Source organism: Enhydra lutris, unplaced genomic scaffold (assembly GCF_002288905.1).
Source record: "Enhydra lutris kenyoni isolate GAN:26980312 unplaced genomic scaffold, ASM228890v2 scaffoldscaffold10, whole genome shotgun sequence".
Classification (NCBI taxonomy): Eukaryota; Metazoa; Chordata; class Mammalia; order Carnivora; family Mustelidae; genus Enhydra; species Enhydra lutris.
This window is the reverse complement of record NW_019154094.1, coordinates 4,057,009-4,085,003: the sequence shown is the minus strand read 5'-3', so window position 1 is coordinate 4,085,003 and position 27,995 is coordinate 4,057,009. Positions and strand designations below refer to the sequence as shown.

The following is a 27,995-nucleotide window of genomic DNA, read 5'->3' as shown; positions in this document are numbered from 1 at the left end:
GGGAATGAGTGGGACCCTGGGGGTCCTGACCCTGCCTTCCAAGCCCCTTGCCACACCCCTAGCCATTGTGGGGCAGTGCCCAAGGAGGCCCCAAGCGTGGAGCAGAGTGGGGGGCTGGGTTCTCTGCTCGGCTGGGCCCCTGCTGCCCTGAGGACAGCCCTTGAGGGTCTGCCTTGTGGGCCTTTCAGCGTTTGTAAGCGGTGTATTCGGAAGATGGACCACCACTGTCCCTGGGTCAATAACTGTGTCGGCGAGAACAACCAGAAGTACTTCGTCCTGTTTACAGTAAGTCCTCTTCCCAGTCCTGTCCCACCTTCCGTGGAGTAGCCAAGCGCTTCCGTCCTTCGAAAATTCTTGGCACTCAGTGTTTTGTGCTGCGGTTCGGAATCCTGCCTGGCCGTGGACACCTCCGCCTTCCTGCCAGAGCACCCCTGGGCTCAACAAGCACCTGTTCCTAAGCCCTCCGCTTGAGCATCTAGAAAACCGGCTCAAGTCCATCGGCTCTAAGCTAGGGCCATGTGCAGGGCTCCCACCCCAAGTGTCCAGTATAAGCAGCTCCAGAAGCCAGTTTTGGTGGTGACCACAAGCCCTCCCTCAACCTTACCTACCTCCCTTACCTACCCACAACCTGCGGGTAAGTAGGAAGATTTAGTTAGAGAGCCGCAAGAGCCCTTGGCAATCAGCGCCCCTGAGTTTTCAGGTGCCGGGAAGCCACCGGCCCAGAGCACGCCCAGCCCACCTAGAGCCCAGAGCCCAGGTCGCACCTGGCAACGGGCACTTGTTTCTGTCTTGTGTCTTCTGCCACATACTCTCACCTCGGTCCTCCTCACCGGAGGCCTGTCTGGCTCTCCCAGTCAGCCCTCAGCCTGCGTGAGTGTTCCGGCGGGGGTTCCTGACACCCCTGTCTTGGGAGCCAGCAGGGTCAGAAGGTTCTCACAACAATGGTGTCTGCACTGCTTTCCTGTTTCAGATGTACATAGCTCTCATTTCCCTGCACGCCCTCATCATGGTGGGATTCCACTTTCTGCACTGCTTTGAAGAAGACTGGACAAGTGAGTATGTGCCAGGGCCCCCCTCCTGCTCCAGGGGTGGTGTGCGACCCAGGCGGGCTGGGCTCTTGGTTAGTGTTATGGTGCCAGAGGCCAACCCCATTTTATTAGATCTGCTACAAGCCTACGGACTGACCAGGGAAGGGACAGCAGAGGCCCAAATCTCTCTTCATGAAAAAAAGCAGCCCCCTAAAGTCAGTTCCACAGGTAAAGAAGTGAGTTGGACAGGCTCTCTAGCCTGAGCGCGCCCAGGGGAAAGGCAGGCCCCCACAGGGAGTGCGTTCCTCCTGCAGGCACGGGAGCCTTGCCAGGGAGAGAACCTTTGTCTCCTGGTCTTTAAGAAAAGGCACTTTAGGGGCGTCTGGGCGGCTCAGCCGGTTGAGTGTCTGGCTCTTGATTTCAACTCAGGTCTTGATCTCAGGGTGGTGAGTTCAAGCCCTACGTTGGGTTCCATGCTGGGCACGGAGCCTACTTTAAAAAAAAAAAAAAAAAAAACAGGAGGAGGCACTTTAATCAAAAGTCATTTCATTCCGATCTCACAGAAATCCATTCTGAACTTTCCTTTTCTGTGGGTGTTTTTTAACTGCTTCATTACCAATCCACGTTAAGATCGCAGAGCAGCCCTTTCTGCTTCCGCGGTGTCCCTTTCGTGCGCAAACATTGAGGAAGGAACTCCGGCCAGAAGGCCACACGAATCCTGGGGGGAAAAATAGATGCTGGGAAAACCGATGCCGTCTTATGATTTTAAAGAAAAATAAAAATAAGAAGGGAGAAAAAAAGCTTTTAACAGATGCTGGAGGAATTAAGAGAGGCCACGGGTCAGACGAGAATCTCGCACACAAACTCCGTGAGACAAGTGTCTTGAGCCAAAGCATCAGATGGGCCCCCTTCTCCATCGCACCATCTTCCAGAACTTCACTCTTCCCGTGCCTCATGTCTTCTCGGGCACCAGCTTGCTGTTCTTGTTCCCCAGAACTGGGGAGGCCGTGGGAAGGTTGGGGTCTTTAGCCCCTGGCTGGGCGTGGAGAGGCTGGCCTGGCCCACCAAGGGAGGAGAACCCCACGAGTCTCAGTCAGCCTGCGCTGCCGTGTCGGAATGCCACAGACTAAGTGGGTCTCTCACAGTTCCGGAGGCCTGGAGATCCAGGAACACGGTGCCAGCCAATTCGGTCCCTGGGGCCGCCTCTCGGCCTGGCTCACAGATGGCCAGCTTCTCCTCGTGTGCTCATGTGGCACTCACCACATCACGGGCCATCCCCTCCCCCACAGCTCCTGACCTCACAGAACCCTCATCGCCACCCAAAGGCCCCATCTCCAGATAACATCACACGATGGGTGGGGCTCCCACATATGAATTTTGCAGGTGACACAGTTCAGTCGGTGTCACCGTGTCTCCCAGGTTTCGTGACTCCTGCAGTTCTGAGCGCAGCCAGCCAGGGGGAGGGTCAAGCTGGCAGGGAGTAGGGAGAAGAGGAGGGGGCAGGTGGATTTCTGCATTCGGACCATTCTGCAGAGCCGGACGGGGCCCCAGCACATTCCTTGGTGACAGTTCTGCGAGTGCACACACCCTGCTAGGGCCCCGGGATCCAGTCCAACTCCAGATGGGGCCTTGGCAACTTGGCAACGCAGTCTGACCGGGACGTTTACTAAGCCCGTCGCTCCCTCCACCCACCACTGTCAGGTTAACAGACTCAAGCAGTGACGAGAATGCCCTGGACCCCCTGTGAGGCAGAAGTGTCTGTCTTTGGAGCACAGCTGGCAGGGGCCGTGTCCTTACTGCCCGCTGAGAGCCAGCTGGGGCGCACAGGGGTCCAGCCAGTCCCCAAGCTCACATGTTTAAGAGGAGGGCCATGATTCAAGCCCCGGTCTGGAGTGGGCTCTTCCAGCCCTGCCTCAATGACCCCAGGGCCTAGGGTCCTCCCTGAGGACTGTTGGTTGTTTTCAGTCAAGATTCCTGAGGGAAGAGGCTTGAGGCAGCAGTGCCTGTGGCCACTAGGCTAGGAGGACAGTCCCCAACACGGAAGCCTGAGATTGGCCCAGTGCGACAGTGACCACCATCACTGCTCAGCCGTGGACGAGGGGCCTCGCATCCAGCTTGTGTAAGAAGGGGAAGGGATGTCCCCAGAATGAGGGCACTGTGAGTTGAGGTTTAACAAAGGGTGGAGTTAGGTCGTTTACATTCCCTGGGTCAGGTTCCTGCCTCCCTACCTCCATTCGTAGCTCCCAGGGCCAGCCCAGGACGGGAAGGATCCAAGTGGCTGGGTGAGGACGGAGAGTGGGCCCCGGTGCCAGGCTCTGCCTCCCGCTCCAGCCCCAGGGCAGCCGAGGTGGGGAAGGAAGGAGCAAGGCGCCTCCATCCCATGGGCACCCCCTGCGTGCTTATGCTGGGCCCCGGCCAGCCTGTGCGGATATTCTCACACTTTCTCAACCGCGCCTCCCAGCGAAAGGGAAAACTACGCTCAGAGAGCCCCGGCCATGTGCCCACACTCCCGTGTTGTCTGGCTCTGCTCCAAGATGGCTTGTACAGCAGGGAGCAAAGCCCCGGCCTCCCAGGGCTAGAGGTGTGGTGGGCAAGGCAGACAGCAAGCCAGGACAGGAGCAAATGGGACTCCACGGGGTGCGGCGCGGGAAAGACGCGGGAGCCACAGAATATTAGTGGTGGCTTCTTAGCAAGAGCTCGTGGTGGGGAGTTGGCTTCAGGATCCTCACCCTGCTGTGTCTGCCTGACTGGAACCCTCATCCTGCCCGCCACCCGGCCCCGCGCAGGCGGCTGCCACACCCGGAGCCTCCAGGGGGCCATCCCAGCCAAGAAAGCCAGAGGGGACAGCTCTGTGGACGATGTTGAGCCCTGAGGGGAGCGTGAGGAGATGAAGGCATTTGGATGATCTGTTGCTCACCCCACCACCCGGACAGTAACAGCGCTGTGTCTCCGGCCGGTTCTGAAGGTCCCGTGAGGGAAGCAGCAAGGAAGCCCCAGATTCCCTGAGTTCCCAAAACCCAGGAAAGCCCGGCCCTGCCCTCCCAGATCGGACCCCTCCGGCCAGGGCAGCAGGCCTGGGCCCTGGGCCAACGAGAAACCTGCACCACAAGCCGGGCCGGGACCCCCGTCTCCCAGTGTCGTCCCCATTCCCCCAGGCACCCCCACCCACACCCCCTCCTGCGGCACCTCAGTTTTCCTCTCCCGTCGGGGGCTCTTCTAATTTAGACTTGGTCCAGACATAGGCTTCTGCTGTTGCTGAAAATAGAACCACATATCTGGTCAAGCCTCGCTGCTCTGTGAGGAGGGGGTGGAGGCCTGGACGGGGACAAGGACTGGTCTGAGGTCTCACACACATACCCCCGGCAGCCTGGGCTCAGAGAGGTGGGGAGAGCAAAAGCAGCCACTCGGGGGCCGGGGGCGCGTTTCCCCGGGGGCTTGCTTCACCCCTAGCTCGGGGCCAGGCCTGGCCGCCAGACTGCCCCCTTGTACACGTCAAATCCCAAAACCCCTGAGTGAGCCTCCAGATCTGCCCCTTCCTGTCCCCCAGAAGCAGACAGAGCTGCAGGAATGTCCAGAAAATTAGTGGCCAAACCGGAACCAGCCTGAGGCCGCCCCACCTGTGCAGCCTGTGTTGTGCTCTCTGAGGGGAGGGGGCTCTCCCTGTCTTCACACCTTCACGCGGTGCAGCCTTTCTGGGTCCTTCCATGTGCAGGCACCATGCTTGGCAGCAGGGCACAGACACTGGCCGGGGAAAGAGCAGGGGTGAAGGGGTGTCAGGAGGGGAAGCCCCGGCAAGGGCCTGTCCTGTGGAGAAGGGCCTCCCCGAGGGAGTGCCGGCGCAGCTGGGTGGCGCCTGCCGGGCCCCGGGTCCAAGGACACGTGGCACACGTGGGAGGAACCAGGTCCTGTGGGGCCGGAGGCTGAGTGGGGCCCTGGGGACGTCGAGTGGCGGGCAGGGCGAGGCAGCCCCAAGTCCCACACGACCCTTCTTGCAGAGTGCAGCTCCTTCTCGCCGCCGACCACAGTGATCCTCCTCATCCTGCTGTGTTTCGAAGGGCTGCTCTTCCTCATCTTCACCTCCGTGATGTTCGGGACGCAGGTGCACTCCATCTGCACAGACGAAACGGTAAGCGGGCGGCCTGTCCCCCGCCTCCGCTCTGTGGCTTGCGGGGGTCCCAGGGCGGATGCTGCGGGGAGGGCTGCGTGCAGGCTGGACCTGGGAGCCCAGCCAGCCAGGCCCAGGAGGGAGGTGTGCCGGCTGCGTCCCCCCATTTGCAGTAACTCTGGACTTACACACACACACACACACACACACACACACGAGTCTTTTCTTGGGGCTGGCATAGCAAGTCACACCAGGAATGGGGCCTAGCAGCCTCGGTGAAGGGTGCCCTTTGCCAAAAGTCCTTCCGTCCTCCCATGATGGTTCCGTGTTACATGCTCCGCTGTGTCAGGCGCTCTGCTGGGCACAGGGCCACGCTTCCCATCTGAGAACTACAGTCCTAAGGAGGGGATGATGGACAAACGGTGCCTGAATCCAGCTGGAGTGGGCAGGGTCCGCTTCCTGGAGGAGGTGACTCCGTGAGTAGGTCCCAAGGGCAGAGTCAGGAGACAGTCTGCCTCAAGCATCCCCGAGCTCTGGGCCCCTGGCGCCCACCTGCCCACTGGGTACCGCCGCTTGGTCCGGCTCTGGTTCTCGTCCATTTCCTCCCCCTCCATACCCCATCCCTACCTCCATCCTACCCACAGCTCCTTCTCTGGGAACTTCGAGGCTGCTGGCGGGGACAGGACTGGAGCCTACTCCCCTGGTGCTATGGCCACCTGTCTGTCCTAAGTGTCCAAAAGCCTCCAGGTGGTCAGTCTGTTGCTGTGACATGGACCTTTCTTCCTTTTTGGCTCTGGGTTCCAGGTGAGGGGCCCTAGGAGGAAGGGGCAGCACTGAGCTCCCTGTGAGGAGCAGAGGCATGAGGTCCCAGGCCCTTCTCGGCACTCCTCCTGGCTTCCCAAGCTCCCCTCTGGTGACAGATGGCAGCGTCAAAGGGGCCTGCTGGTCAGTCCACATCAGATGGAGGCTCGTAGGGAGACAAGACTCCTTGCCACTGCTGTTGGGACACCATCTCTTGGATCTGTGGGAATTCCCAGTGGTTTAGAATGTTTCGGGGGGCTCTCAGCAACTTTATCTTCTATAAGAAATAACATCATCATAAGAGTTTTTCTAAAAACAGCCAATGGTATAGACCCGGCTATGTGTCCAAGCAGGAAGTGTGACCAGCTTCTCCGCCTAAGACCCACAGGGAACCCAGAGGTGACGGTCATTCCCCCTCCCTGCCCCCCCGCCACTGTTGTCTGCGGCGCCCCACACAGCCTGCAGTCTGGGGGAGCCAGAAGGACAGCTCACACCCTTGGCCCTGGCTCTTCTTCCCCTTCCGGCCCCTTCCTAAAGGGAGTTGTGCTGGAAAGGAAAGCAGAAAAGAAGGAAGGGTGCATCTGGAGAAAGCGCGTCTTCCCCTCCGCCTGGACCCTCCCAGCTCCCTCGCCTGAACAGAGATTTGAGTTAGGCTGAGCCCTCCTACTCCTTCCCGTTCCTCCTCCTCCCCAGAGACCAGGGCAGACAGACCCCCGGGCCAGGCGCCTGCCAGGCCACTTCTCTCCTGTTCTCCGAGCAAAGACACATCCTCGGGCCCTGCCCGCTGTCCAGCTCCATCAGAAGAGGGGGAAAGGGAGGGAACAGGCTTCCTCACCAGCCTACTTTTCCTGTGAGACTCGGTGTGGGGAGCAGCCCAGGCTCTGGGCACCCACGAGCGTGGCCTCTGGGCCCGCTTTTTCCCAGAGAAGCACTAGGAAGACCTTTGCCATGCCCGGGGCTGGCTGGCTGTCCAGGCAGCTCCTCTAACCTATGCTAATCCCTTTCCTTCCTCCTCTGTGGTGGCTTCTCTCCTTCCCTACAGTCTCTGACTCCTGTTGGACCTTCTCAGGTCCGCCTTGCCCACCCCGCTGAGCTGGGTGCTTCCTGACCTCCCAGGCTGGGGGGACTAACAGCGCCTGAGCAGGTCCTTTCATTTGTTTCTTTTTTTTTTTGTCTGCAAAGTGGTCACAGTCGTGTCAAACTTGAAGCTACCCAAATTAAAGGCCAGCATTGGCTGTCACGGTCACAAGCCCCTGCCGGCTCTGAGGCTTCTGGCACCAGAGCCCTCACAGCATCCCCGGACCATAGCCAGGCCCAGCGCCAGGCCCAGAGCCCCTCTGTACCGCCCAGTGTGCGTACATGTCGCGCCTTCAAACTTAGCAGAACAGCCCGACACGCCTGTGGGAATCCAGGCTCAGCGGCCTCTGGATTTGCTCATTTTCCCCCTCCCTCCCTGGAGGGGCTTTGCAAATATATGCCCACATACCCCCACCCCCACTACCCCCCCAAAAATGCAATTTTTTTCCCTTTGACACTTTATGAGAGAAAGAGAAGGAAAATGTACGATGTAGGTAGGTTTGTGGCTTTCAGAGGGAGCAATGACACAATTTACCTCAGGCTAATGGACATCCCTTCCCCAAAAACCACAGCAACAAAGAGCTTGACTGAAAGTATGATTGTTCTTGTTTTCAGGGAATAGAACAATTGAAAAAGGAAGAGAGAAGATGGGCTAAAAAAACAAAATGGATGAACATGAAAGCCGTTTTTGGCCACCCCTTCTCTCTAGGCTGGGCCAGCCCCTTTGCCACGCCAGATCAAGGGAAGGCAGACCCGTACCAGTATGTGGTCTGAAGGACCCGACCAGCATTGCCACCCAGACACAAACCGCATCACAGCACTACCGTCCCCTCCGTTCTCATGAATGTTTAAATCGAAAAAAAGCAGAACAACTACTCTAAAACTTTTTTTTAATGTCTCAAGTAAAATGGCTGAGCATTGCAGAGAAAAAAAAAATGTCCCCATGTTTTTATTTTTAAGAGATCATCCCTTCTATTTTTTTGGTGACCGAAGCTGCTCCTCTTCTTTTTTTTTTTTTTTTTTTTTTCCTTTTTTTTTTAAATCACTTCTCTGGCCTCTGGTTTCCTCTCTGCTGTCTGTCTGGCCTGACTAACGTGGAGGGCGCTGTCTCCGGGTGGCCCGCCTCTACTAACTGAGGGAGCCGTGGGCTGGGGCACGGACGGACCACCGGCCCCGACGCCTGGTGGGGGATACTTAGGAGAGGCAGGGGGACCCCCCCACCTCCCGCTGCCCAGGAGGCGGTGGCAGGCGCCCCCACAGGACTTAAAACGTTTTCACCGAAGACGGATGCTTACCCCTTATGGCCGAGACGGGCAGGATCGGCCGGAGCCCTAAGAAGGGCCGTTGGCACAGCGGCCTCATCCCCCAGTGTGGACACGGTTTGCCTCCTTGTACTCCATGGGCTTGGGGTGTGCAGAGTGACTTTTGGGAGGGTGGGATCAAAGGGGTCTTATTTGTATTCTGAATCACCAATTATATTCCCACGGATTATTTGGAAGAATATGAAGGAGAGACGTTTTTCCAGCTCAAAATGCCTTACACAGTCAAAAGGAGAAAACAGATGATGTGGTTTCAGGTTTCCTTTGTCAGGTCTGCTTCCTCTTGGGACCACTTCCCTCCCCTTACCCCCTCCCGCTCCCAGGTGGCCGGTGAGCTGCGCTGATGCTGAGTGACACCGCCCACCGCCCACAGCCCCCAGCGCACAGCCGTCCTGTCCTCAACCCCCTCCGCCCCATTTTGTAAATCCCTAAAGTGGGTTCCCTCTGATGTCTTGGACACCTGAATGCGCACGTAGCCACATCTTTGTATTTGAACCTGGGAGGCCGTCGTCCCTGCCTCTGGGGCTGACGGGGATGTGAGGGGTCGACCTCACGGCCCCCAGATTTCTGAAAGCTGGCAGATGCCCCCCACCCCGACCCGGAACCAGCGGGACTGAGTGGCCTTGCCCCGTCCCCCTTGGCACTTCCCGAATGAAATCCCACTTCCAAGAGGAAAGCCTGAAGAGAGTGGGGAGATGAGGGGGCCCGGGGACAGGGAGGGCCCAGCCAGTGCAGCAATCACAGAAGTTGGAGGACTGACCATCAGTGACTCCGTACACGTGGATTTGGTTTTTTATAAGTGATCACCACAAACCTCCTTTTTGAGCTTGTGCTGGGGGTGGTGGGGCCGGGGGGTAAGGTCTACGAACCCAGTCCGGGACAGGGAGGAAGCTCGTCGAGCCGCCGTGTGGTTTTCCATGAACCGTTCAGTGGAACATGCTGCCTCTTTTCACTTCTGTCCGTGCTTCCACATGGAAACAAAATGCAATAAAATTTTTCCAAAACCTGTTGTCACTGAGCCGTGTTCTCTCACAGCGCTGCCTTCAGGCCGAGCCGCGCTGGCTGCCGTGGGGCCTCTGTTCCGTTGCTCCTAAAGGCTATTTGTTTCTGCTCCTCCTCTTGAACGAGGTGTCCAAGGTGTCCACTGCGCTGTCTTTAAAGAACCCGTTAGCCGTCCGCCCTTGACCGAGCCTACCCCACCCACCCCCGGCCTCTCGCTGGCTTCTGCTGCCTGAATCCCCGGTTACAGAAAAGCCTTCCAGTCCGCAGAGTTTGCTGGAGCGCGGGGCCCCAGGAGAGAGGGACCCGTTTCCCTCTGCGCACCCAGCAGAAAGCGGTGTCTAGCTGGAGGAAGGCACTGGAAACCTCCACAGACCGTCCCAGCGCTATGAGGAGCTCGTCGTCATCCCTCCCATGTCACCAGAGACCTCCACGACCCTCCCCAAGGCAGTCAGCCCCGGTTTGCCTCTCCTGTGCTCTTGACGCCCTAAGTCAAGGCTGAGGTCTGGAGCGTTTGCTTGTGTTTGTTTTTTTTTTAATGCTGTATTTAAATCTAGTTGATAGTGTTTGTTTCCCACAGGCTCCCCCCACACACACTTTTTGCAGTTCGCTGAGGTGTGTGAAGTGTGGCTGTCCAGTGACTAGCGCAGTTTCGAAGGCTCTGGCCTGCTCCCGCCCCTCAGGAAGCCGTCCCTTGGGTCCTCCTGGCCGGGGTGGGGGGGAATATTTTATATATTCGGATACCCTCCAAACACTCCATCCTCAAGGCATTTTTCTTTTTTTAAGTGATCCCGGTTAGTTCTTTTCCCCATGGGATGTCTGAGGAAGGCAGTAGATGGTGCTGAAAATGTATTGATTTTTTTTTTATTACTATTGAGTCCTAAACATAGAAATTCATCATTTAAACCTGGAAATTCATCATTTAAACCTGGCGTCCTAGGCCTGTCCTTCCCAGACAACAAGGCTGCTTTAGACATCCTGTGTGGGTCTCCCTCTGTTCGGCCAGAGGGAAATGCCCTCAGAAGATAGGAAAACCCCGGGTTCCCTGTGGTTTTCCTCGCTCCCTCTCACTGGAACGGGAGACATTTTGGGGGAGCTCAGGGACCAGGGATGGGGCTGTCGTCGGCAGCGGGGTGACCTGCCATCCACACAGAAAGAAGCGGGCATCCCTGAGGGTCCCCAGTCTTCCCAGACGGCTGAGGAGAGAGGACGTGTCTCTGCACAAGGGTGGCCCAGGCTTTCGGCTTTGGCACAGGGGCTCCGGTGGTGTTGGGGGGGTACACCCCTGGGCAATGAGCCCGTGGCAGCCGTGGTCTTTCAGAGCGTGGGCCCTGGAGCGTGGCAGGGAAAGAGAAAGGAAGGCGACATGGCAAGCCGGATTAGGTGACTCCTTCCCAGCCATCGATTTCAGGCGGTGCTTCTAGCAACGGGGCCAAACGTGCAAAAGGCCTCTCCCTCCGGGCAGATGTCCGCCTCTGTGCCCAGGCTTGGTGACTTCGTGACCCCAGAATGAGTTTGGGTAGCAATGCAGGTCCCCCATCTCCTATTAGTCACACCATTTCCTCTCGGGAATACTTTGTCTCCAAAGAACCAAAGTAACACAACTGGAATGACTTTTGCTCCTCTGGGCTCGGCTGCTAAGAAAGTCACAAGCCACTTTCCACTGTGACATGGAAACCAGCCCCTGGCCAGTCTGCTGTGTCCCCAGGTGGAGGCTTCATTCCCCTGCCCTCTCCCTCGGAAAACAAGTTCTCTGTGGCACGACCTCCGTGAGCACCCCAGCAAGTCAAAGTCACTCCAGGGTCCATCCGCGCACACACAGGAGCTAAGAAGGAAGGAATGTTTGCCCCATACTCCGACACGTGGACATAGGGGCGTCCCAAACTTCTCTGCTACTGACCTTACACAGCCTGGCGACTGGGCATCAAAGGCTCTGGCCCCCCTCAGACTCGGGTTCAAGTCCCTGCTCAGGACTTCCTTCGCGTGTGACTTGGCGCAGTCGCTGACTTGAGCCTCCGTGATCTCACATGTCAAACCAGGGAGGCCGTCTGAATCACAAGGTCGCAGCGAAGGTCAAATGAGAGTCGTGACCGTCGCTGTGACAAAGCTGTCTGGCACCCGGCGTGGCTTCCATGAACGTTAGCGCTGCCAGACCTCTGCTCTTCAAACCACAGTCACAACGGCTCCTGATCCCTGAGACCAGCTCGTTGGTGAGAAGTGACATTTAAAATAAATAAATAAATAAATAAATAAAAATCCATGACAGTTGTAGAGTAAGTTATCATTTCATGAGACTTTGTCGGCGGCGGTGCACAGTTGTACAGAAAAGTGTTGCCTGTTGTGGGTCGAGTAAAAGGATGTGAAACAACAGATGAAGAGAGAATGTTCTCTGGCTGTCCAAGGAGGAGGGACGCGGCATGGGCAGCAGCATCTCCAATTTTCGCCATCCGATGATGTGGGGAGTCGAGGGGGCAGGGGGGACAATGAGGTCTTGCTCCGTGGGTCTCAGAGGAGTCCTTACAGAGCCTATGCTCAGGGTCTCTGCCTCCCTCGGGAGCTCTCGTCCTGGTGCGTTCATTCTGGGGACTCTGGTGTGTTCCCATGCAAATGACAGCTCATGTGTCATTGTGGCAGAGGGAGGGCCAGAAGCCCCCAGCCACACCCTCCCTTACAAGAGCTGTTGGCTCGGCCGTGCCGTCCTCCCCAGGAGTCAACCATTCTTGCTCGCTTGGGCCTGACGTAGGTATTACTGTTGTCCCTGCAAACCTCCCGCCAAAGGACTTTGCCTCTGGCACGCCTTCGACTCAGAATTGAGTCGTACCAGGATAAAGAGACCCCATTGGCTCCTCCTGAACCCACCGGCTCAGACCCTCACATCTCTCTTAGGCTGCACATGCGTTTGGAATATTGTCTTCCTCCAGACTCAGAGTTGACCTGGATGTTTGTCCACTTAACCTGCTCAGGAACTTCATCTGGTGGACGGGCCAGGCTCTGATCTAGAATGTTCTTAGGAGCTTGGTGAAGAGGCTGAGTGTCGCCATGAGTGCTCGCCACAGAGCACCATCGTCCTGAGGGCTCTTCTGCTTCATCTCCCTCTCTGGCTTTTTCCTCTGCCTTGGTGATCAGCACGGGTAGAGTGAGAATTCACAGGAGGACTGAAAACACCCTGGGCAGAAAGAAGGCAGAGACCGGTTCTCACCTGGGTTCCAACGAACAGCAGAACAAGTTTTGGCCACCATAGTGGCCTCTCAGACCCTGTTTTCCCACTTGCCAAATTGTCGGTACCAACAGCCACCTCCACTCAGGGCGGTTGTGAGGACCCCACAATCATGGCTATGAGCCAGCCTGCACACAGTCTGGGTGTCCCCTCTGTTGCCTGCCCTGCTTCCTGAGGATGTCCCAGCTTCCCTGAAATCATGCTTCAGATGCCTCTCTGGACAGGCTGCAAAGCATTGCCTGGGAGAGGAACACAGCATCCCCCAAAGCAAGTGTCTCCGGTGGCCCCTGTGGCTTCCGCTCAGCAGGGAGGCCTGGAGAGGGGCTGGTCCATGGGCACCAACAGCATCGGGTGCGCTTGACCTAGGCGAGGCTCCCTCAGGAGTTGCCAGCGAGGTCTGTTTTCTGAAACAGCTCTTCTGTTCTGATCAGTAACAGTAACACCCGCTCATTGGTGAAAGCTTGGGACGTGCAAGGAGTCCACAGAAATTAGTACAAATCACCTCTGACCCCATCCCCAAAGGTACCCGCAGGTCCCGTGATGTCATGTCCAACTACCCTGGCTTCCTTGCCTTGTCGCCAGTGGGCAGGATTTTCCAGGGTGACGTAGAACTGTATCAACACCGTTTTTCAGAGCTGAGTTGTGTTACACTTTGTAGAACAGCAGACTCAGCCATCCTGAGTGGGGGTCTCGACTGTTCCCGGCTTGTCATGTTGTCGCTCAGTGTTCAAGACTCTTGCTCACATCTGTGTGTCTCCGATTATTTTTTTTAACCTGTTCTTGTGACATAATTTCCAACTTGTTAACAAAAAAACGTGGCAGGAATCGCACAGAGAGCTCCTGTGTTTGCCTCCATCAGCCTTTCAACATGGAACCATTTCATATAAACACAATAAAATACAAAAACCTGGGAAACTATGGATGCGAGACCCTTAACAGACCTACAGGCTTCGTTCGGGCTTCTCCACGTGCCCCACCGAGACCCTTGTCTGTCCCGTTGCCTCGCTTGTCCCATCTGTGTTGTCTGCTCCAATCTGTGAATCCTCCATCTTTGTCTTTCATGAACTTCGCCCCCCCTTTTTTTTAATTAAGATGAAATTCACACAACATAAAATCAACCCCTTTAACACGTGCAGTTGCCATACAGCCATCACCTGTGTCTGCTTCCGAAGCATGTTTGTCAGACTTTGACCCTCTCGAAGATCAGAGGCCAGGTATCCGGTAAACTCCAATTTGCGTTTGGCTGATGTTTTCTAATGATTAGATCAAGAGTGTGCGTTCGGGGCGAGAAAAGCATGGAGGTGATGTTGCCCTGATTCGGCTCAGGTGATACCCGCCCGGTTCTGTCCCTGGTCTGCCCTCTGCCACTAGTGTCTTCCAAGGAGATACCCTGAGATCAGCTTCTTCAAACGACAGGTTTTTTCAAGAACCAAGAAACTTAAATCTCTGAGATGAAGTGGGAAGAGAGAGTGTTGGAGAGGGACTGGCCCGGAGGATGGGGCAGGCCTCAGTCTGTGGGTGTGCCTCAGTTTCTCTTTCTGCATAACAGAAGGGATCGTACCAGTTACGGGAGGCTCTTGTGTGGCAAAGAAGAGAGAACCCAGAACGAGGTCCTCGGAGGTTGTTCTGAGGTGGAATGGGTCGTGTGAATGAGCAGTGGCTGTGCCTCGCAAACCCTTGGCTTCTGGCTTCTGGCTTCCAGCGGAGGCGGAGGAAGGCAGAGGCTCCGGTGGGGCTGGAAGCCTTTGTGGAGGGGGCTGTGGTTGGAGAGCTGACCTGACTATGCCTTTCACTCCTGCGGGCTTGTCCCCTTTCCCCTCACCCTCTTTCTGTGGCCTGGCAGCTGAGACGCCCAGAGACAGGTGAGTGGGAGCAGGGGCGCACCACAGCTTGGGAGCAGGGGCGCATCTGCCACCGGAGCAGGGCCCCCCCACAGCGACCCTGCGCCCCCGTCGGCTGCCCGCCGCATGCTGGGCACACAGTCTGCTTTCGCGGCCCCCGTGTTTGTACCCCGCACTCTCCCCTGACTGCCTGCACCCCTTCTTCTGCTGAGTCCGCTGTACCTGCTGGGGGGCGTGGCCCAGAATGCCCAGGGAGGGCGCGGCTTAGTGTTCTCAGGGGCGGTCAGTCCTCGGCCCTGGGCCCCGCAGCAGCCGCGCCTGATTTGGCAAGGCTGGGCAGACCCCGGCCCCCGCTTATTGTGCCGCTCCCCACCGCTCCCCCCAACCCTGCCCGTGCCCCACCGGCCCTCAGGGCCCCACAGCCCTGACCTGGCTTGGTCCGGCTGTGTCCCTACCGCGCCCCCCTCACCCCTGCTGACCCTCTGTATCCCGTTGTCCCCGCAGGGCATCGAGCGCCTCAAGCGAAAGCACCAGCCCAGGGAGCACAGGGGCAGCTGGAAGTCGGTGAAAGAGACCTTTGGTGGGGACTTCTCCCTGAACTGGTTCAACCCCTTCTCTGGACCATGCAACCCAGAGCCTCTGAGTGACAGGGACTGGGTGCGGCAGGCGGCCTCGCTGTCCGAAACGGACAACACGGAGACCGCAGAGGAGCAGTCGGAGGAGAGGAAGGACGAGGACTCCGTGGAGGTGACAGATGAGTGAAGCTGCCGTAGGGGGAGGGCCAGAAACTGGAAAGCCGCTGGCAACCTGGACGCGGGCGTCGTGGCCCCGGCATGGCTGGGACGCGCCGCCCTGCTCTCCTGCCCCCGACCCATCCCCGCAGGCTGCTTGCGGCCACTGCCATCCCCTGTACACCCTCCTCCTCTCCCCAAGTTGGGCCAGGTCTTGGTGGGGGACGGACTGGGGCAACAGGAGGAGGAGAGACTCCTGGAGGCCATCCAAGAAGAGTCTGCCCAGAGCGGTACTGGGTGTCCTTCCGAGATGGGGCGCGCCCCGCACCTGGCACGGCCCCACCAGCAATGAAAGCTCTGAACGGAGCAGCTCAGGGGCAGAAAAGAACTTGCCTTTGGCTTTTCTCGGGATGTCTGTCTTCTTTTGGGATGGTTGGGGCCCTGGCTCCTGGCTTTTAAGAACGAAGGCCATGATGTTAGGATGGAAGGACAGAGCAGGGCTGACCTTGGGGACCCGGGACAGGACACCAACATCAGAGCAGACCAGCCCGGAAAGGGTCCCGAATCCCAGCTGCTCCCCGGAGAGGCTCCCCCGAGCCTGTGAAAACTAGGAGACAGGTGCGGCTGCACGGGTCCTGCTCAGTTTGAGGAGGACCCTGCACCGGGCTAGTCACACACATACATGCAGGCCGCGCCCACGTGGGAAAGGACAGTAGCTGTGTCTTGACCGCAGTGCCAAACTCAGCCCCCATTCTGCTCCACAGACATCAGACTCATCAGGGAGGCGGACAGCTGGGAGCCATCCAGCGGTCGGGGTTGGGGAGAGGACCTGTGGAGAGGGGACTGACCTCCGCCTGGACAGTTTCACAACCCACATGGGCAGAACTGACCAGAAATCTCTCGGGCCTGGGTTTTAAGCCACTTCTCACAAGATAGGGTCCATTTCATCTCTCTGAGGGGATGGGTGGTGACCACGGACTGCAGACCGATGAACCAGGAAGACACACACACACACACACACACACACACACACACACACACACCCTCCACTCTGTCAGGATGAGCCTGGTTGAAGCCCAGGGTTACCTACTCAGAGGGGCCGCTGTTGCCAGTCACCTGTCCTGATCCCGGCGCAGGGCCCTCGGAAGACAGCCTACAAGGGGTGATGGCAGACCTCTAGAGCCCCCAGGCCACAGGCCTGTCTTCCTGGTCTGCATTAGCTTTATTTACTCATGACGATGCCGAGAGCCCTGGTCGGCTCCGAAGGCCGTGCCCCTGCCATCTGGGAAGGCCAAGCCCACTAGCCACTCGGGGAGAGCCGTTGTCCCATCATGGAGGCCTGTCCTTTGTTGTCCTAACCTGGAAGGCAGCCTGGGGTTGAGGGGTGGGGGGGCACACAGCCGACTGGATACCAAAGACTTTACCCCGTGGAGAAAGCAATGCCAACCCTGGAGCCCTCAAGGAGGTGGCCATTACAATAAGGGAAGGGGGTCCCCTGGTCACTGCGGGCAGCGTCGGTCTCCACTGACTTCAGGCCGGTGGTCAGAGGGCTGCTGAGGCTCCAGCGGCCCCGGAACCAGCTCTGAGTGCCCGGTGGCTACAGGAGGCCTGTCACCCACGGTCAGACGGGCCCCCTGCCCACCGAGCTCATCTCGAGCTTGAGCTCGGTGGGCAGGAGTCCCGGTTCGGGGGGCCCAGACGGGGCCACGTGGGAGCTGTGACCCGCCCAACCCTGAGCTTCCTGTCCTCACTGTCCTGTCACCACTGACACAGTGGCCTTCCCTCCAAGTGCGGCGGCTGCCGACAGCCTAACACTGTGCTTGCTTCAAACTGACAGGATCGCAGCTGTTGTCAAAACGAGGGCCACAGCGGGGGAGGCTGGGCGCAAACCCCCACCTTGTGCTCTGAATAAAAAGGTCTTTGCTTGACCTCAGTGGCTGGAGTCTCCTGTCTTCAGCAGGAGATACCCAGCCGGACCCCTGGGCGGCGGAGCCCTTCCTCTTAGTCACCTCGAGGGGACCTCTGAGAAAGTCTTTCTCCTCCAATCCCTGCGCCGGAGACAAGTGATCCCACACAGGGAGGAGCTGTGGATGGAGAGTTACTCACCCAGCTTCTTTGGGTCATCCCTCCAGGGGGTGATTTCTAGCAGAAGGAAAACTCACTTTCAGGCAATGAGCATTTATTGAACACCTACTGTATGCCAGGGCGCTGGGCACTGGGGGCAAGAGGGCCAGGCATTGAGGGATTTTGACTTTAGAAAACAGGGCATCGCCCCCGAATGTCATGCACGTTACACACCGAATAACTCCCCTTCAACCCAGGCCTCTGCCAGGGCGGGTCTGGCTGGGGTTACTGCCTTTGAAAAGAGCCCATCCCCCACCCCCAGCCCCCCGACCCTCGGCATCCTGAGTAGGGCCCAATAAAGAAGGCCCACCCGTCAAGAGAGGCCCTTGACCTGGGAAGTTCAGAGGGCCGATGGCTCCCCCAGAGCCCATGTGATCCCCAGCACCCCAGCACGAGATACCAGAAGAAGCTCGTTTGCAGAAAGAAAAAGGAATGACCCAGGGGACCATGCAGTCCTCTTGAAGCAGTCAGAGTTTAATTAAAAGCATATCGATCACTGGAGCAAGCCTCTGGAAGGCAGAGCAAGAAGGAACAGCTTCGGTTCACAAAGCAGGGCTTTCAGTGGATGTGAGGAGGAACCTCCCCCCGGGAAGGCCACCCCACCAACAGAACCCTGCTCAAGGGAGTGGGGAGCTGCAGGCCTTGGGGTCTCCCTCCCCTGCGCCTGCCCAGGACTGCTGAGCATAGGAAGCCGTCCCTCCCGGGCTGGGCCGGCCTTTACCCTGGGGCAGCCTGCGCCCCTGCCAGAGTGTCTCCAGGCCAGGGGCGTCTTGGGGTGGGGGTGGGGGTTTCCTATGCAGCCCCCTGGTCCTGTGCCCGTGGGGGCCACCAGCGCTGGTGAGATGAGGTGGTGGGCAAGGTGGGAGGCTTCAAGTGGGGCCCTGGGGGGGATGTTGTCATTACTCCAAAGGTCAGGAAAGGGCACCCTTATTTGAAATGCTCCTCCTGGGGCACCTGGGTAGCTCAGTGGGTTGAAGCCTCTGCCTTCGGCTCGGGTCGTGGTCCCAGGGTCCTGGGATCGAGTGCCGCGTCGGGCTCTCTACTCAGCGGGGAACGTGCTTCCTCCTCTCTCTCTGCCTGCCTCTCTGCCTACTTGTGATCTCTGTCGGTCAAATAAATAAATAAAATCATCTTTTAAAAAAATAAAAATAAAATAAAATAAAATGCTCCTCCTCCTGGGCTGGTCCATGTCAAAATCCCCTTGGCTGACCTGATCTGTCTGTGCCCTGGTGTGGAGGCTCCAGGGTCCCAAAAGCAGCTTCATTCCTGGGGAGCAGTGCATGGGGATGACGGAGGGGTGCTGGGGTACATGGTACTTGCTTGGCCCTGAGAGGGCTGGAGCGGAGGAGATGGGACAGAAGCAGCAGATCCAGCAAATTCATAAGCAGGCCGAGGGCCCCATCCCTGGCGGCTCCCAGGTGAGACCTTCCTGCAAAGGGAGGCAAGTGGCTCTTACCTGAGTGCCCAGGCTCTTCAGGGCGAGGGCGCCAGCCCAGGACTCTGCATTTACACGCGCCCGCAGCTGAGGAGCAGAGGGCCACAGGGCCACATTTTGACAAATACTGAATTTCAGGAGCAGGGGACACCTGCCTGCCTGCAGCTCAGATCAGTCTCTGAAAGGCTGGGGAGTCCCCAGAGTGGAGCCTTGGGGCTGAGGAGGGTCTGGAGACTGGGCTTGTGCTAGAAAACTCCTGGGCAAGGGAGACAGGCGGCAAGGGCCCTACATACAGGGTCTCTGCTATCTCTCGCAGCTGGATGTCCGCTGCGAGGTTCTTCTCATGTCACGCTCTGAATCACAGACGGTCTCACTGCGTGTGGGGTGCCCCGCGCTGATGGCATAGAAACGATGACAGACAAGGTGAGCAGCGACCAGGGGGTCCTCTCCCCATCCACAGGTACGGGCCATGCCCTTCTGGGAGCCCCCAGACCCAATTCCGGGCGAGCGCACCGTGCTTGTCCTGCACGTTTGTCTGACACACATCGGGGGTTGGCAACTGTGTCCACCCACAGGGGAACAGAATGTTGGTGGCACAGCCCAGCCTGTCCACCCCCCCAGGACCCCACCCCCCCCCAGAGCGTTGCAGAACACACGGGGTCCACGGCCTGTCTGGATGGGCTCCCAGAAGCCAGTGCACGTACCCACCGTGTGACCTGGGACGGATGCCCACCTGTCTGTGCCTCAGTTTCCACCTCTGTGAACCAGTAATCTTTAGAACACCTCCCTCCCTCTGGGCTTGTTTCACAGATGACGTGTTGATGCCTGTTGGGGCATCTTCTGTTTTGAAATTAGCTGGAAGTGACCTCCATCTCTCTCACCCTCCAACAAGCCCCAGCTGGACAGTCCTTCCACTTTACCGAAGCCAGAGAAAGGGCAAAGCCATTAAGTTCCTCTTTTAAAGCATTTACGACAGTGCTTGACACATAGTAAGGGCTAGGTAAGTCATGAGAAAATAAGTAAGCAATCTTGGAACCACATGCCTCCCCTGCTGGCCCCTGCACACAAATGTTCTTTGCAAACTCCATCAGGCCTGGTGAAAAGCCCAGTCACACTCCCTCCTGCTTCCCGAATATCAAAGCTCCTGGTTTGTTAAATTGGGATTTTGCAATAGGCCACAACTTCCAAAGCCTGTTCTAGAGGTTGCTGGGTTTTAAAGATTATTTATTTATTTATTTATTTGACAGAGATCACAAGTAGGCAGAGAGGCAGGCAGAGAGAGAGAGAAGGGGAAGCAGGCTTGATCCCAGGCTCCCTGCTGAGCAGAGAGCCTGATGCGGGGCTTGATCCCCGGACCCTGAGGCAAAGGCAGAGGCTTTAACCCACTGAGCCACCCAGGCGCCCCGGTTGCTGGGTTTGAATTTACAAGGAGCCTCAAAAGAGAGTGTGGCCTGGGCCTCTAGCGACCTCTCAGGTGGCGTGGCTGGACAGCGCTTTCCACCTCTCCGATCAGAGGGAGCAAAGGCTGGTGCGCTTGGGCGGCTCAGTCAGTTAGACGTCTGCCTTCCGCTCAGGGCATGATCCCAGGGTGCTGGGATCGAGTCCCACATCGGGCTCCTGGGTCAGCGTGGAGTCTGCTTCTTCCTCTCCCTCTGCTCCTCCCCCTTGCTCGTGCTCTCTGTGCCTGTCTCAAAAAAAATAATAAATAAAATCTGAAAAGAAAAAAAAAAGAAAGAAAGAAAGAAAAAAAGGAGGAAAGGCCATCCCCACAGCCTGGAATGGCCAGAAGGAAGGCAAATACCTGGAAGAGAGACCGGCGAAGGGTCTGGCTGAAGAGGGACACATACACCGTCATAACCCCGCCCCCCACACGCCAGGCTGCAGGTGTCCTCCTGTCCCGCCTCGTGGCCCCAGCCTGTTCGTGCTTGTGCCTTCGGGACCCATGCTGACTATAGAGCAATTCGGGGAAGGGAAGGTGGAGGGACGCTGAGCCCCAAGGAAACTTGCAAAAATCCTAATGAGCAATTCTAGGTCCTAGGGAAAAAAGCAAATTCCTCTTCAGGTGTGCTGGGCAGCCTCTCACATGGGCCCCCGTGATGGCCACCTCCTGCCTTGCGGAATCCCCTCTCCTAGAGTGTGGGCTGCTCCTGGTGACTCACTTCTAGAAAAGAATGCAGGAAAAGTGCTGCGATGTCACTTCTGAGATTAGGTTACAAGGAGCCTGTGACCTCCGCCCTGGGTGACACCTCTACCAACCCTGCCAGCTATCAGAGCCCCTTTTTAATTATTTTTTAATTTTTAAGGTTTTATTTATTTGAAAGAGAGAGTATGGTTGGGGCGTCAGAGGGAGAGGGAGAAGCAGACTCCCTGCAGAGTGGGGAGCCCGACACGGGGCTTGCTCCCAGGACCTGGAGATCATGACCTGAGCCAAAGGCAGACGCTTTAACTGACTGAGCCACCCAGGTGCCCCTTGGAGGCCCTTTTTAAAACCATTGGTTCTGGGGGGTGTCTGGCCAGCTCAGTTGGTAGAGCATGAGACTCTTGATCTCGGGGTTGTGAGTTCGAGCCCACTTTGGGCATAGAGATCACTTAAAATCTTAAAAAAAAAAAATTCAGGGGCACCTGGGTGGCTCAGTGGGTTAAGCCGCTGCCTTCGGCTCAGGTCATGATCCCAGGTCCTGGGTTCGAGCCCCACATCGGGCTTTCTGCTCAGCAGGGAGCCTGCTTCCTCCTCTCTCTCTGCCTGCTTCTCTGCCTACTTGTGATTTCTCTCTGTCAAATAAATAAATAAAATCTTTAAAAAAAAAAAATTCATTCAGCTCTATCATGACCTCCGGGGACTCCCTGTTGCTCCTAGAATCAGATCCACCCCCTTCCTGTTGCCTGCATAGGGCCCTCGGTGGGGGGGGAGTGTCTCCAGATTAGCCTTCTGCACCCCAGCTGATTCAACCCCACCTGACCCGCTGCTGTCTCTCCCACCTGGGGACCCTTGGGCTTTGGTCTCTTCGGCACATGAGTCCTTGTCTGAAATTGTCTTGTACTCTTGTTGGCTTATGGTCCCTCTGTTAGAACAGGCAAGTGGAGTAAAGCACGGACATGTTCCCAGAGCCTGGGGGGTTCCCAGGATACAGTAGACAGACAGCAGGTGTTTGCTGAGTGAGTGATACAAGGTACACAGTAGGTGCTCAATAAATATTTACGGGCAGAATGCACTGTACTGGGGACACTGTACAGCCCCTGAAGTCAGGAGCAGTGATGTCCTGGGGCTCTGGGCTGAGCAGGTGGCCCCCAGCACGGCACACAGCAGGTGCTTGCTTCATCATGGCCACAGGGAAGGGAGACGCTTCCAACTGTAATCTCCACCCACACATTGCATGAGACCCTACGCCTCCATCCTAGAAGGAGCGAAAGGAGTTCTCTCCCAGGCAGGGGCAAAATGTATTCAAGAAGCAAGACCGTCCCCGTTATCCCACTGCCTGTCACCAGATCTACTAGATTTCCTGTCTGTTCCCGCCCCAACCCCCATGGTACTCGAAAGCGTACTTACCTAACCGGGAGCTGTGGATGAGCCATTTCCTATTATCTTTGCATCCAAAGTGCGGGACTTTTAATCACTCTTGCTGGCTTGCTTCCAGCCCACGTAGCTAACGTGTCAACAACCTCAGCCCCATGATTCATCCAGACCGCTCTTCGGGGGCTGCCGTCTCCTTTCTCTGCTCTGGCCCCTCGCTAAGGACCCGGGGTGGCTGAGGACGGAAGCTCCCGCCGCCCCAACCCGGAGCCAGGCCCTGCCTCAGTCTCCCATTCCATCCTCATTGTGCCCACATCATTCCCTCATGACAGACCCTGAGTCAGGATCAAGGAGGCGAGGGCACCCTGGTCTGGAAGGGCCACTCTGGGATGAGAACCCACGTGCTCTGAGCAGCCCCCAGCCCCCCTCAGCAGGGTTCCAGGCCGCACCTGTGCGGAAGGGCGGGATCAGGCTGTCCCAGGAGCGCAGGGCCGGTCCAACAGGCAGCCCCTGGTGGAACACCCGTGTTCGATGGTCTGGAACACTAACGTGAGGGGAGAGGTAGCGAGCTCCTTTTTCAGGAAGTCAGTACGAAGAAACTTCTCACCTGTCTGCAACACAGCTCGGGCTCAGCAAACGTGACTTGGGTCAGGCCTGTTGCAGATTTTAGACAGTGCTCTGCGTAACCCCTGGGCTATGGAAACGTCCCAGATGCTGGCTGGACCTTCTGGGTCATGAACAGATGCCTGCAGAGGAGAGCCTGGCCTCTGATGGGTACACCTGGAATCCAGCTACTGAGAGGCTCTGTGTCCCGATGCTGTGTCCCTGCCGGCAGCTGGGGAGGGCACATCACAGGGACCCCGAGTGCTCCTACCAGCTCAGACTACTCGAGCCCCCTGAGGGGTATGATTGGCCTTCTAGATTCATTGCAGTTTGCGACAGCGCACTGACAGCCTGCCTCTACATCCCTCCTCTTCCTCCTGGTCCTCACACATTAGGAAGACCCTTTGATTATTACATGCAGCTGTCTAGGCTCCTCAGTGCATCAGTGGTCGGAACAGAGTGCGAGATGATGTAAACCACGTCAGAAATATGTGAGATTTCTTCCTGACCAATTCCTTTTTTTTTTTTTAAGATTTTATTTATTTAGGGTGCCTGGGTGGCTCAGTGGGTTAAAGCCTCTGCCTTTGGGGGCGCCTGGGTGGCTCAGTGGGTTAGAGCCTCTGCTTTCCGCTCAGGTCATGATCCCAGGGTCCTGGGATCGAGCCCTGCATCGGGCTCTCTGCTCAGCAGGGAGCCTGCTTCCTCCTCTCTCTCTCTCTGCCTGCCTCTCTGCCTACTTGTGATCTCTGTCTGTCAAATAAATAAATAAATAAAATCTTTAAAAAAAAAAGATTTTATTTATTTATTTGAGAGAGAGAAGAGCACAAGCAGGAGGGTGGGGTAGAGGAAGAGGGAGGCGCAGGCTCCCCGCTGAGCAGGGCTCAATCCCAGGACCCAGAACCCAACCCAAAGACTTAACCGCCTAAGCCAGCCAGGCACCCTCCTCCTGACCAATTCCTGAGCGTGGTTAAACTGCATTCAGAAGGCTTCTGTCCCTCGTGCACGCAGCCCTTGCAGAGGAAGGGTCTGGGGGGGGAGCAGGAATGGCTGAGTCCATGTGAAGTAAGACTGCAGAACGGGACACATGGACTTGGTCACAACAGAGAAAGAACGGAAGCCCGGCCACAGGAAGGCATTCCAGATCTTGACTTTCGGACCTCTTTCTGGAAGCTTCCTTTCTGCCTTTCCAAGCTGCTGCAAGAGCTCTGAATCCAGACTGAGCCAGCCATCCGCACACTCCTCGCTGAATGCTTACACACGGGCCGCGGACCGCTGCAGGTGGCCCCTCGGAAACCAAGGACTGGCCTGGAGTCCCGGGTCTGGGCCGAGTTCTCTAGGACAGGAGGCCCCACAGCAGGCAGGCGGGCGGGCGGCCACACGGGGCCTGCCAGCCTATCCTGCCCGGTGGAGGTCCTCCCTGGGGTGCCCGAACAGCTACAGGCTCTGTGTCCATGGGGACCGTGTGGGCCCTCGGGGACCGAACCTCCCGAGTGGGCACCGTGCCTCCCATGACACGGACTCTGCCCTGGGAGGCTTTCAGATCAACTTCAGTTTTCTGGCCAGATTTGTGCTGTGCCTGGATTGATGCCTGGGGCCCAGCAGAAACTTGAAGAAGCCACCTGGCCTTTCAGTGACAGATCTTCGTGGCTCACGAGCTGGGTTTCAACTGGTTAACCCCAGGCCCCAGAAAGGCCGTCAGGGAGATCAATCCCGAGGGCTGTTCTCACCCCATGCGTATGGTCCAACTGAGACGGGCAGGCTTGGATGAGAAAGTCTGAAACACACGCAGTAGGAATTCTGGGAGGAGAAATATCCAGCATAAGGGAACAGCGGCGTCAAAGCGATGATGCTGAGAACTTTCTGGAACAGATGAAAGATGTGAATCCTCTGATTCAGGAATCAAAGATTCCAAACAGAATGGAAAGTAATAAATACCCCCAGTAAAAATTAAATCTCTCCCCCCCAGACCCTCAGACCCTCTTTCCAGAGGCAACCACTAGGAAGTGTCTTTCCAGTTTTCTCTGCCATAAACATTTGCTCACACCAGGGGGATCTTTTTCAACTTACCATTCTGTACCTTGCCTTTTTTTTTTCCTTCTAAAACATACCTTGGAGTTTATTTCTTAACCATCCAGGTAGTTCTCTTTCTCCTCGGTGGTCACTACTGCCACCGGCCAGGCGCTGACATTGTTCAAATCTTCTGATACGCGACAACTTCCTTGCACCCACGTTTTTGCACTTACGAGGGACGAGATTTAGAACATAAATCTTCCAAAGTTGAACTGCTGTGTCACAGGGTATGTGCCTCTTGAATTTCCATAAATGTTGCCAGAGAACCTTCCAGAGACTGCATCAGGGATTCCCATAGAAAGACGGGAAGATGCCTTTCAAAACCAACCAACCAGCCAGCCAACCAACCAAACTCCGCTCCTACTAAACTGTTCATCTCAGCCAATCTGATGGGTTGGGGGCTCTCTCATTACTGTTTTGATGTTATTTCATGACAACCCCTATTACAAGTAAGACTGAGTATCTTACCACTGACCACTCTCGGCTACAGAATACTGTCCACTCACCGTTTGGGATGTGGGTCATTTTCTTTGGACCCACAGGAGCACCTTTTTTTTTTTTTTTTTTTTTTTAATTTCTTTGAGAGACAGTGAGGGAGAATATGAGAGGGGAGAAGGTTGGAGGGAGAAGCAGACTCCCCATGGAGCTGGGAGGCAGATGCGGGACTCGATCTCAGGACTCCAGAATCGTGACCTGAGCCGAAGGCAATGGCTTAACCAATTGAGCCACCCAGGCACCCCACTGGAGCTCTTTTTAGGCTTCAGAGTAGCTTCTGTTTATTCATTACCTTCCCCCTCCGAGTTCTGCTACACATTTTTTTAACTTTTATGTAGTCAGTTTCTCTATCTTCCCCTTTGTTTCTAGGTTTCCAGTTTCCTGGGAAACATCTTCCCTCCAAGATAGTTCTTCACACTGCCTTCGTTTTCTTCTCTGCTTTACAGTTTCATCTTTGACCTTTCTGGAATTTATCATGGACAGCGGCATGAGGTAGCGAACCAGACTTACTTTTCTCTAAAAGCCAACAGGTTGTCTCAGCATGGTGAATTGCACGATCTCCCTTTTATGAACCTTTAACCACACCTCCCACTATTGCCTGGGTCCCTGAAATGTCCTGATGTCCTGGAGGCGTTTCGAAAATAAATGCAGGGTGGCTCATGGGAACACAGTGTAGGCAGCGTGACACGGAGCCACCGCAAGGCAGGTGGTGATGTTACCTGGGTGAGCCCAGCAGCACCAACCCGCTCCCACCAACACCCTAGCACTATTGGGACATCTGCTGGAGACAAGATCTTTTTTTTTTTTTTAAGATCTTATTTATTTATTTGACAGAGAGAGAGATCACAAGTAAGCAGAGAGACAGGCAGAGAGAGAGGAGGAAGCAGGCTCCCCAGTGAGCAGAAAGCCTGACCCGGGCCTCAATCCCAGGACCCTGAGATCATGACCTGGGCCAAAGGCAGAGGCTTAACCCACTGAGCCTCCCAGACACCCTGGAAACAAGTTCATTACCCAAGAGATGTTTGCAAGGATTTTCAACCTCTGTAAGGCCTGTGTCTTTTTTCCTCTCTGTGGTCTTAATTTGCATTTCCCCATCTCTAGTGAGATTGAAGCTTTTCAAATGTTTATTACCTGTTCTCGGTTTCCCCTGAAGCTTGGGTGGCCCAGGCAGTTAAGTACCTGATTTTCCGTTTTCACTCAGGTCCTGACCTCAGGAAGGAGAGGTCAAGGCCGCATCCGGCTCCAGGCCCAACACAGAGCCTGCTTAAGACTCCCTCTGTCCCTCCCCTCTCTGCTGCTCTCTCTGTCTAAAAATAAATCTTTAAAAAAAAAACAAAACGTCCAGCTGTTCAAGCTTCCTCTTCTGTGAATGATCAACTCATGCACTTTGCCCAATTTTCTTTTGAGGTGTATTGTCTTTTCTTCATGATTTGAAATTTAAGGAACTTTGAGAAAAGAACTTCTACGGGCCCCTCCGACCACATCCAGCCACCTTACCTGGCGCTCTGCCCACGGACCTACGTCCTGACCTCTGCGAGAGTGAGATGTCTGCACGCCTTGCTCAAGTCAGCCGTTGAGTGTGCACCAGATCCCAGCTCAGGGCTCCCCCTTTCCTTGCACCTTCAGTCTCCCCACTGTTAGTTCACTGCCCCTCTTGTCCCCATCTTCTCTGCCACCTACTGCCCCTTCGTAGGAAAACTCGTTGAAAGTGACTTCACCGCTGGCTGTCTCCAATCCCTCTTCCTGCCATTCCCTCTTTTCTCAGTTTGGTTTTGTTTTCAATTGAAATTGAATTCAATTTCAATTCAAATACAATTAAGACATAAAATTTAGGGGCTCCTGGGTGGCTCAGTGGGTTAAAGCCTCTCTCTGCTCAGCAGGGAGCCTGCTTCCCCCTCTCTCTCCGCCTGCCTCTCTGCCTACTTGTGATCTCTGTCTGTCAAATAAATAAATAAAATCTAAAAAAAAAAAAAGACATAAAATTTACCAGTTTTAAGTGACAATTCATTGCTGTTGAGAACATTCACTATGTCGTGCAACAGTCACTACTCATCCATCTCCAGAACGTTTTTGCCCCAAACTGGAACTCTGTCCCCATTAAACACTAACTCCCCATTCCTCTCCTCCCTGTCCCAGAGCAACCCCCTTCCTACTTTGTCTCCGTGAATTTGCCTCTCCTTGGCCTCTCATGTACGTGGGATCAGACAATATTTGTCATTTGGTGTCTGGCTTATTTAACTTAGCAGACTTTACAAGGTTCATCTCTGTAACCCGTGCATTAGACCTTCATTCCTTTTCATAGCTGAACAGCCTATTGTATGTATATTACCACATTCTGTTTATCCAGAATGTTTCCACCTTCCGGTCATTGTAATTAACATGTTATGAACACCGGTAGACAAGTGTCTGTGTGAGTCTCTGCTTTCAATTCTTTTTGTGCATCTGTGCCAAACTATCCCCCCGCCGTGGTACCATTTTACACTCCCACCAGCAATGCACAAGGGCTCCACATTCTCCACTCTCACCGAGATTTGTCATCTTTTGTGGTTTGTTTTGTTTTGATGGTAGCCGTCCTGATGGGCATGAGACGCTATCTCATTGTGGTTTAGAATGGCATTTTCCTGGTGACTAGTGACTTG

General features: G+C 56.0%; 1 protein-coding gene across 3 annotated transcripts in view; it reads left to right on the top strand.

Annotated features, from left to right (window-relative positions):
* The window catches only part of LOC111144065 (zinc finger DHHC-type containing 3), a 52,510-nt gene extending 36,987 nt beyond the window's left edge, over positions 1-15,523 (top strand). The window contains exons 4-8 of one of the 3 annotated variants that reach the window (XM_022498156.1): positions 189-285; positions 971-1,052; positions 1,173-1,256; positions 5,024-5,154; positions 14,892-15,523. In XM_022498156.1, coding sequence (XP_022353864.1) covers positions 189-285; positions 971-1,052; positions 1,173-1,256; positions 5,024-5,154; positions 14,892-15,149 — 652 coding nt within the window. In that variant the 3' untranslated portion in view covers positions 15,150-15,523. Of the gene's footprint in view, positions 1-188; positions 286-970; positions 1,053-1,172; positions 1,257-5,023; positions 5,155-7,626; positions 9,585-14,891 lie in introns of those variants that run through there. The other 2 variants (XM_022498157.1, XM_022498158.1) reach the window with 2 other exon arrangements.
* The last annotated feature ends 12,472 nt before the right edge of the window (positions 15,524-27,995 follow it).